Source organism: Haplochromis burtoni, unplaced genomic scaffold (genome assembly GCF_018398535.1).
Source record: "Haplochromis burtoni strain Fernald_Lab_line unplaced genomic scaffold, NCSU_Asbu1 Contig_270, whole genome shotgun sequence".
NCBI lineage: Eukaryota > Metazoa > Chordata > Actinopteri > Cichliformes > Cichlidae > Haplochromis > Haplochromis burtoni.
In genome coordinates this window covers 170,292-180,456 of record NW_024582631.1, presented here as the reverse complement: position 1 = coordinate 180,456, position 10,165 = coordinate 170,292, and the positions used below count along the sequence as shown (strand labels likewise).

Sequence of the window (10,165 nt, the reverse complement as noted above, 5' to 3'; positions counted from 1 at the left end):
GTAAATTGTCATGTTTCAGCTGTGTACAGGCAGGAGAAGGACCCAAACGCAAAACTCACGACAACAAAATTAAATTCAAAAAGTTGCTTTATTGCAGAATGGCATGGTAAACTAAACTAAATTAAACTGGGACATGGATAAACTGACACACAAGGAAACACAGCCGTGAGGGGGACTACGACACTGACAAAGAGAAACACAGGGCTTAAATACACTGAGGGATAACGAGGGAATGAGAGACAGAAGGAGAGCACAGCTGGAAGTAATCAGGTTGGACGGAAAGGGAAGCAAAACTAGAAACACTGAAGGGCAAGGGAGACTTAACAGGGGTTGGAAGACACAAGGGGAATCTAATAACAAAGAACTAGAAAAACTCATGAGCTTAATTATATAAACATCCAAATAAACGAAACTCAAAACACTGGGTCATAAGACCCAGGATCGTGACATAAATTCAGTACAATTATAATTCACATCGGCAGTAATGATACCCGGTTACGTCAATTGGAGGTCACCAAAATGAATATTGAATCGGTGTGTAACTTTGGAAACAATATTGGAGTCTGTAGTTTTCACCGGTCCCCTCCCCAGTCAGACCAGGAGTGACATATTTAGCCGCATGTTCTCCTTGCTGGCTGTCTGAGTGGTGTCCAAAAAACGATGTGGGCTTCATAGATAATTGGGAAACTTTCCAGAGGAAACCCGGTCTTGTTAGGAGAGACAACATTCCTTAGATGGAGCCGCTCTCATTTCTAGAAATTTATTTCTAAATAAAATTTATTAAACACATATTAAAAACATGACTATCCAGAGTTGGGACCAAGAAGCAGATTTGCAGTCTTACATGCCTCTCTTCTCTCCTCCCAGCAAAACACCGACTTAAATGAGTCAAAACCCCGGAGTCATACTAACTATCAGAATCCTTGAAGCACAGGCCGAGTGCTATGAGATTGACTCTAAGATCACAACCTGATTAAAAACAGAATCTAACATAAACATTCTTGAGATTACGGGATGGCAAAAAATGTACTTTAAAACAAGATCTTCTTGTTTCATTGGGACAGTAAAGTCCCAATGAAACAAGAAGAACAAGAAGAATAGGCATACCTGTGTAAGAACAGGTATCACTGCTATGGAGTTTAATGTTTTACATGCAGACTCAGGGCTGCTAGTCTCCTCTCGGCATTTAAACATTGGTGATTTAGAAACTCACAGTTCAACAGCACAACACTGTGTTTCCTTTTTACATCAAACATTTCTTTCAGCCATCTGTTTTTATCAGTGGATACATGACTAACTTTTATTCAATAGCCACAAATTACACAAATCCAAGATTAAATATTTTATTTATCAAAGACATGTGATTACACATTCATACAAGGAGCTAAGCACAGTGTAAGAAAATCTTTATAAAATAATAATAAATGTTTTATAAAAATCATATTCTCTGATGATCACATTACACGTGTCACATCTGTTTTTTGTTTTTTTCATTTTGGACTGAACATGGTAACGCCTGGACCTAAAATATCAGGGCTGATTTTTTTGTCCCAGTCCAGGCCTGCAGCCCTCCGTTAAGAAACCATGTTCTGATCTCATTTCCACATTGATACAACCGTGATGAGTTTATTTTAATGCGCTTTCATTGAATCCGTTTGATCTATATTTAAGGGTCATTGGTTGGATACTTATCTGTAAAAAACTGAAACTCACTCGATCAAATTGTTAAGTGGTTGAGCAGGCTGATCCACAGCTGAGCCGAGCATCCCTGTACACCAGACCGTTACAGCAGTTTGCTGGTTTAATTTTTCTTGATGGCTCACACCTGTTGCATAGTGAGTTTCAGTTTCTACCTTCTGGGCAAAGGTTCCTGGTTTCAAAATGTAAAACATGGAGGTTTAAAAATAGCTTTTTTGTAGCCGCCATTACTCAGATGAACAAGTTATAGTTTGTTTGTGGTTGTATTAAGAGTATGTGATGGATGGCTCATGACTGCAGAACAAATCTAGCTATGCATTCCCTCTGCTGGCCTTGATTTCACTCGCTGTGAGACATGGCTGATGATGAGGTCTCATTTGTTAGTGGAAATTATGTCCAGCTGTTTACTTACATGACATGAATTAAAAAATGAAAGATATGCATTGGAATAAGGAAGAATTTTGCTTCACTATGACTTTGAATTTAAGCTGCATATTTTCCTCAACCATGATTAAAAAATGTGTTGAAAGATAGAACTGGCCAGGTGTGTTGGTCTTTTTAAATATTTTAAAATTAAATTATTTATTTTTTTCATGGTGACTCATTAGAAGGAATGATGGGTCCAAACTCATGTGTGTTTTTATTTGTTTAATATTTGATGCTTTCAAGCAAACAGCAACATTAAAGTTAGAATAGAAAAGCAATAATCTCTGCTACTCTTACAAAGCTGACTTTGGACACACGCAGCATAAAATAAGGCACATTAGATAATAAAGTTGGACGATGCAAAGATTAATGTGGATGAAGTATGAAGTAAATCTGCTTCTGTGTATGAATCATAAAGAAGTTGTTAGTTTATAAAAAACCTCAGAGGCCAAGGGCAGTTTTTTGCACACTGCAACCCAACAATATATTTCCGGCTTCCACACACTCTGTCACAGACGGTGCTGGAAAAAAAAGGAACACACAAAACAAAATAACCAGTTAGCATTAATCTTAACGACTGTAGCAACTCAGTATAGCCATCACAAACTGAATGCTTATTTTTGTGTTTACTACCTTTTTGCGCACTGAGCCATGACACAGCCTTTGCAGCCAGAAGCTCCCACTCGTCCTTTGCATCCATCTTGAAACCATGAAGCCAGATCAGAGCCAGAATGGTGGCCCACACTTCACTGCTGGCCTAGTGTATAGAATCAGCAGTCATGTAGTTAAATATTAAATTAAGTGAGGCAGCTTGCAGATGTTCGTTAACATGAGTGTGTAATTTTGAAAATTCACTTTTGAAACCATTTTAATGAATACGTTACAAACACCCACTATTACTGTGTTATTATTTATTTAATAGCCCACCTTTTCAGGCTTTGACTTTTCCACCTCCTGGTTGGTCTTTCCCAGTGCAGCAGCCAGAGCTGGATCAAGCAGCCAGCAGCCAGACGCCTTCTGGAGGGAGACTAACTGTAGCAAAGGGTCTCTGGGTGGCTTCTTAGCAGGTGGAAATTCTTCATCCGGCAGTGCTAAAGGGGAAATTTATTTATGCTGATCACTCTCCTTCTATTTAGTTAATAAAATCATCTTAATTGGGGGGAATTAACAGAGCAATATTTTAGAAAAAGAGTTTAGTTAATTAAGAAAATAGTTCCATTGATTCGGTTTGCATCCACATGTTGCAATCTTTTTTTCCTCACATACAAGGTGTTGAATAATCGAGCTCCACCTTATATTAAAGACTTTATAGTATCGTATCAGCCGCTCTCTGACTGAGCTGTTCTTGTGTTTAACTCCTGTGGAACCAGCTCCCAGTTTGGATTTGGGTGACAGACACCCTCTGTACTTTTAAGACTATGTTAAAAACTAGGGGTGGGTTTTTATAATCGATTTATCGATTAAAATTGATTCTGGCTTGGATAACGTGAAATCGATTCATTAAAATCCTGAATCGATTTTTTAAATATAAATTTATTTTGCTCGAAATGCCAGAATCTCTGGTGAAACCTGAAATTTCAACAACCACCAAACAGCTAAGACAGTAAATGAGAGCAGGAACACGGATTCTGCACAAAGACGTAAACACACAGCGCGGACCCGCGGATCAGAATCAGTGAGATGTCGCCTTTCTCACCTGACGGCACGGACACGGTCGGGGCTGAAAGCCGACAGCTCGCTGATTCTGATGTTTCGGCGGGTCCGCGCTTTGTGTGTACGCCTTTTTTGTGCTGATTCTAAAGCTGTAGTTTTATCTCTCTCCAAACAATATTGACTGAACCAGCAGCAAAAGAAGATCCAAAACGCTTCACATAAACATCGTCATGAATCTCTGACTTTTGCTGTTTTCCACCACTTCATGCACAGCTCTCTCTCTCTCTGTACTTCAACAACAGTTTCCCGTCTAAAAATCTGTTTTTTGCATTATTCGCTTGCTTGTTAGGCACAAGTCTACCGTTGTTTACAGCGCAGTCGGTGTTTTTTTTTTCTTACTTCCGAAAAGAAAACCTAATTTCTGCCGTTCAATACTGAACAAATTTAAACTTTTTAAAATTATTCAAAATGCAAAACGCTTAGCCGTGTCTCTAATAAAACCGCTGTAACTTCAGAGGTAATGTTCATATGTTGATTAATGGTTTTCTTTCGTTTTTGATGTACTGCAGAATATTTTTATAAAATCCCAGGCCAGGAAAACTTCATGTTTTTCTGTGTTTTATCTTCAGCTACTTTGACACAAAGGCATCTGCTGTGACGCTCACACCTTTGATAAAGTCTTGCGTGTGTCAGCTTCCTTTTTAGATACAAAAATATGTAAATGTACTGATCTGAATTATAATATTTCTGACTGTCAAAATTTCCCAGATTCAAATCGAATTGAATTGAATCGAATCAAATCAAATTGTGGATCGTATCAATTTGGGACCTTGTGAATCGGAATTGAATCGATTCTAGAAATCAGTGACGATACCCAGCCCTATTAAAAACGTCCTTTCTTGATAAAGCATATAGATAGGGCTGGATCAGGTAACCCTAATTCCTTCCTTATTTATGCTGCATTATGTCTAGACTGCCGGGAGATTCCCATGGTGCATTGAGTAATTCTTCTTCAGTCACCTTCTTCACTCCCTATGTGTTTATACACCTCTCTGCATTATTCTTCCTCTCTGGCTCTCTTCCACAGTGTGTCTTTGTCCTGTCTTCCTACCCTCATCCCAACCTGTCGCAGCCAGGAGGGAGTTTTTCCTTCCCACAGTCACCAAAGCGCTTGCTCATAGGGGGTCATATTGTTGGATTTCTCTCTTTTTTGTATTACTGTATACAAAAGGTATTTTATAAATTTCACCAGGTTCTGTACTAGGACCAATACTTCTTATGTTACACCTGTTTAGGCAATATTATTAGAAAACACTGAACTCTTTTGCATTGCTTTGCAGATGACTCTCAGCCCATGAAACCAGATGATACAAAACGAATTAAAACGAATTAAACTACAGGAATGACTTAAAGATATTAAGGTCTAGATGACTTTTGCTATCCAACTAAAGATAAACGTGTCTATCTAAAACAAAGAAGTCAAAACAGATACCTTCGTAATAGCACTCGTCTTCGAATTCTGGAGGGTTTCCAAAATCCATATCAGAATCTGCTTTTTCAAAGGAAATTCAACACTGAGCACACACACTTGAAGTTGTAATCAAAATTAATACATTTTTCCCCTCATTGCACACTGAATGTAGTAGCATACTCAACACTTAACAAAATGTAAACCTCTGTATTTTAAAATTTTGAAAGTTAAAATTAATAGTAGAAAAATCAAAATTACACTTGGAAAAGAATCAGTACATATTCAAGTGTGTCCATTTAAAGCAAAGAAGTCAAAACAAATACCTTCAGAGTCATCCATTGCACAGTATCAAAATGTTCAGATAACATGAATGAATTATGTTAATAGAGATGGCACGATACCACTTTTTTATGTCCGATACCGATACCGATATCATAAATTTGGATATCTGCCGATACCGATATGAATCCGATATAGTGTTTTTTAATCAACAAAACTGTTTTTTAAATATCTTGCTGCATTTTGTATAAGTTCATACTCAAGTTTAAAACAACAACTACACTAAAGCTATTCTGTTATACCTGTATGCAAAAAAAATATTTCATAGTTCAGCAATACTGATCAATCTAATAAACTTAAACCTACACCATCCTCCCTATTCTGGTATTTTAAAGAGTACTTAGCATAAATATTAAGCAACCTAACTAATAGGGTTCCAACTCCCAGCAACAAAAATAAATAAATAAAAAATAGGGAACCACCCCTCACGCTCCACCTCATGATGCTTAATCGACGTAATCAACCTTAATTTGATGCAGTGTGAAAAAAAATGCACAGAAATCAATTATTTTTCAAGAAATATTAAATAGATTCAACATCTTTCTTCAACAAAATTGCAGACTGCACAGATGGTACCTTCCCAAAGGAAAAAGTACTATAGCTTACTAGGGTATATTAGACTTAACAGTTACTATATACAGTAATGGACTTCTATTCATTTTACATCAAATTAAAACTTTGGGTGTAAGATTCAGATAATTATTTATTAAAAGACATTTTAAATGAGAATAAGAAAGAAAAGTATGTCTTTGTGCCCCTTTTCCCTGTTCATGCCCTATCGGCCCCCCTGGCTAAACTTTGCTAGATCCGCCCCTGCACAGTTACCAGCCGTCAGCTACGTAGAAAAAGATCCTGGAGTAGAAAGTAATAATAAATAAATTCTAACAACAGCTGATCAAGCTTAAACGTGCTGCTGTTGTTCAGCCGCTGGTTTCCTCTTTCTGGTGCAAAGTGGGCCAAAAACAAACCAGAGAGACGGACTCGCGACAGAAAAGCCGATCAGCTGATCATTAAGCAGTTTCATGATTGAAGTAGCAGCAGGAGAGCGAGAGGCAGTCGCTCGTTAAGCTTAACGCAGGAATGCTTTACAAACATTCAGAGATGGACTTACACACTTGCTTTACTTCTCCCGGGGATAACTTTGTCGGAGATGAAATGCCGGGTTGCTAGCGAAGCTCCAAATGCTATCCAGACCACCGACAGGTCCCGCATGCCACAGCCGCTCTATCACGTGATGCATACTGCTCCGACGTGCTAACGTTCTGAGGTGAGTTACGGCGTGTTGCAAGTTTTGTGAGGTGCTTTCGTGATATTTAATGGATCGGATTACATTTTTTATTTTTCTCCGATATCCGATCCAGTAATTTAGGTCAGTATCGGACCGATACCGATACGTAATATCGGATCGGTCCATCTCTAGTTAATCAAAATTAAAAATCCTATGCAATATCATACATGCTAACATTTAATTAACTAAATGTAAATGCTTCTTTATTAAAAATTTTGAAAGTTAAAATTAATAGTAGAAAAATCAAAATTGACAGCTTGAAAAGAATCCCTAAGCAAAGAGTCAAAAAATAAAACGAATTAAACTACAGGAATGACTTAAAGATATTAAGGTCTAGATGACTTTTGCTATCCAACTAAAGATAAACGTGTCTATCTAAAACAAAGAAGTCAAAACAGATACCTTCGTAATAGCACTCGTCTTCGAATTCTGGAGGGTTTCCAAAATCCATATCAGAATCTGCTTTTTCAAAGGAAATTCAACACTGAGCACACACACTTGAAGTTGTAATCAAAATTAATACATTTTTCCCCTCATTGCACACTGAATGTAGTAGCATACTCAACACTTAACAAAATGTAAACCTCTGTATTTTAAAATTTTGAAAGTTAAAATTAATAGTAGAAAAATCAAAATTACACTTGGAAAAGAATCAGTACATATTCAAGTGTGTCCATTTAAAGCAAAGAAGTCAAAACAAATACCTTCAGAGTCATCCATTGCACAGTAGTAATCGAGACCTGCTTTTTCAAAGGAAATGCAACAGTGAACACACACACTTATAATTCTACTCCCAATGAAAACACAAGTAAACATTTTTCTTTCATTGCATGCAAAATTTAGTAAAAGCTTGTGGGATCTCATTTTACTTGTCTGACGAGAATTTGTCAGCATGAGCAAATCATCTGACGTTATATAACTCAGACTAACTCGGTCTGTGTCAGCAATCCCAAAACTAACTACCAGAAAACAAAAACCCACCCCAGACTGAAGAAGTCACTTGGATGAGTGATCAAACATTACTCCCACTGAAAACGCTTCATCCAGTGAACTTTACCGTATTTTCCACAATCTAACGCGCACTTAAAATCTTTTAATTTCTCTCAAAAATCGGCAGTGTGCCTTATGTATGAATTCTGGTTGTGCTTACCGACCTTGAACTGATTGTACACGGCTCAAAAATCAGTCAAAAATGTCTTCGTGCGACATTGGTAACCTACAAAGCCGCACTGCTTGATGGATTGTCGGAGCATTACGGCTACTGTAGTCAGGAGCCTCGCGGAGTAATCTGGGTCCAAAACTCTGTCCGCTTCAGGTCCCAAAGTCAAACGAAGACTGCAGCATCACTGAGAGCTAAAAACTGCCTGAACGCTTTCATTCTTAATAAAATGATCAGCGTTGCTGCTTTTCCAGGTGTAACAATTAAGTTTAACACCCAGGCATCCATGAAAACAGAATTCATGAAATTTCAGAAAAAATTAAAACGTAAAGCTTTGCTATCAGTTCCAACATAAATGAAGACAGAAAACTAAACAGCAATAACTTTTGTACGGTTACTGAAGTTGGGCTAGCTGGTAGATAATGATGTGCTAAGTGATTGCTAGCGACACAGCTATGTTAGCATAACATAAACACAGTGAAGCTGGAGGAGGAACACTAACTTTTGTCTACTTGATAAAAGTTAAAGTGAGGGTTAGGGACAAATGCAGTCAAATGACAGGACGCTGAAAACGGACCAAACTTCAGTGCTTAATGCATCTTATAATCCAGTTCGCCTAATGGTCTGAAAAATACGTTACTTTCAAGCTCCCAGGCCTCTGGAAGAGGATGTGAGCTTGAAGGACAGACTCTCCGCAGGGGCAATAGGTGAATTCTTTATATATTTTGTGTGTCAGCGTGTGTGTGCGCACTTTTACTTTTAAAAGGGAGTTTTTCCTCCCAGTCACCAAAGCGCTTGCTCATAGGGGTCGTATGATTGTCGAAGTTCTCTCATTTTGTTTGTATTACTGTATACAAAAGGTATTTAAAAAAGTGCATTGAAGTGGTTTGAATCATATGTATTTAATAGTCTCCAATTTGTTCTTATAACTAATTATTCTTTTTCACACACACACAAACACACACCTGTGTTTGTAGAAGTACTCACACTGTGTTTGCAAAGGTAACAAACCTTGTACTCACCAGGTGAAAAACTGGAAATATTAGCTCTTAGACAGCAAGGGGTAGCAGCAAATCCCATTAGACCAGCCACTAATAAGATAAGATAAGATAAGATAAGAATGCCCCAAGAGCAATATGAAGTAGATAGGATTGCTAATTATTCATGTTACTTGGAATATCTCGGTGCAGAAGAGGTCCTTGAATCTCCTTGTTGTTGTCTTTATTGACAGCAATGAAAGCAGTGAAAGAACTGCTCACTCCTGATTGGACACTCAGCTGCACCACCTTCTTTTTTACTTCTTCTTTTTCCTGATTGTTTTCTGCTTCCATCTCTAGCAAGCAAATAAGAGTCCGAGCAGCTAACCTGTGGACTATTAAGCTACAGACAAGAGAAAATATTGGTATGGTGACATGGTCACAATGACCAATATTTTTTAGATCATACAGACATAAAAAGTAAGCTTTTGTAAAGTAAATACAGTATGTAATTGTACCAGTGGATTAACAGCTCATTTACCCAGCGTCCTCTGCAGGTCTGAGACTGAAGTGCAGCTGGTTCTCAGAGGGATGACCTGCCAGGCTGTACTTCACCGTCACACAGCCCTCTGCTGCCTCTGAGCTCTGACACAGAATTACAGTGTTAAACCAATTTCATTTTATTTCAAAACATGACAAGCATAAACACAGAGATTGTTCACTGTGAGAAGATGCTGTTCCTACCTGTCCAGTAAGCTGTGCATAAATCAGTGACCTTTTACCCTGGAAAATGGTTGTGATTGGTGGAGAGAGGACGGTGACAGTTAATCCCTTTGGTAAATCCCATGTAACAGAAACATCTTCCACAGCTGGCTGCAGAGCAAATCGCAGCGACTGCATCACCTGATGAGTATAAAAACCAAAATCATATCTTCCATCCAAACTAAAAACAAATAAAACAAACTAAAAACACAATTTTTTTTTTACTGTAATTTGTTATGAGTCATTGTCTTACTTTTGGTTGCATCCTGTCAGTCCCTGTGATGAACTGAGCGTGACCTCCTCCTTCCTTGGCCATCCCATTGATGAGAGCAGAGCTGGCCCCTTCCCCAATCCCAAAAGAGAAACACCTGCAATACAACAGCTGTTTTTAA

At 38.1% G+C, this 10,165-nt stretch overlaps 1 protein-coding gene across 1 annotated transcript; it reads right to left on the bottom strand.

Moving 5' to 3' along the window:
- Positions 1–2,331: 2,331 nt before the first annotated feature.
- On the bottom strand, positions 2,332–10,158 carry LOC121815676 (von Willebrand factor A domain-containing protein 5A-like). Its single transcript, XM_042227605.1, has 10 exons — positions 10,027–10,158; positions 9,756–9,914; positions 9,553–9,656; positions 9,206–9,414; positions 9,057–9,125; positions 7,580–7,615; positions 5,270–5,329; positions 3,052–3,215; positions 2,758–2,881; positions 2,332–2,645 (listed from the first exon to the last, which is right to left on the bottom strand). The coding sequence occupies exons 1-10, from the start codon at positions 10,087–10,089 to the stop codon at positions 2,566–2,568; spliced, it is 1,068 nt and encodes a 355-aa protein (XP_042083539.1). The 5' UTR covers positions 10,090–10,158; the 3' UTR covers positions 2,332–2,565.
- Positions 10,159–10,165: the final 7 nt, after the last annotated feature.

Bases quoted from the DNA above. Each gene is read 5' to 3' on its own strand.
- LOC121815676 (XM_042227605.1), bottom strand. From the start codon at position 10,089: ATGGCCAAGGAAGGAGGAGGTCACGCTCAGTTCATCACAGGGACTGAC. The intron at 5,330-7,579 runs GTATTTGTTTTG...CCTTTGAAAAAG, and splicing joins TGCAATGGATGACTCTGAAG to CAGATTCTGATATGGATTTT. The intron at 2,882-3,051 runs GTGGGCTATTAA...TCTATACACTAG, and splicing joins AAAAGTCAAAGCCTGAAAAG to GCCAGCAGTGAAGTGTGGGC.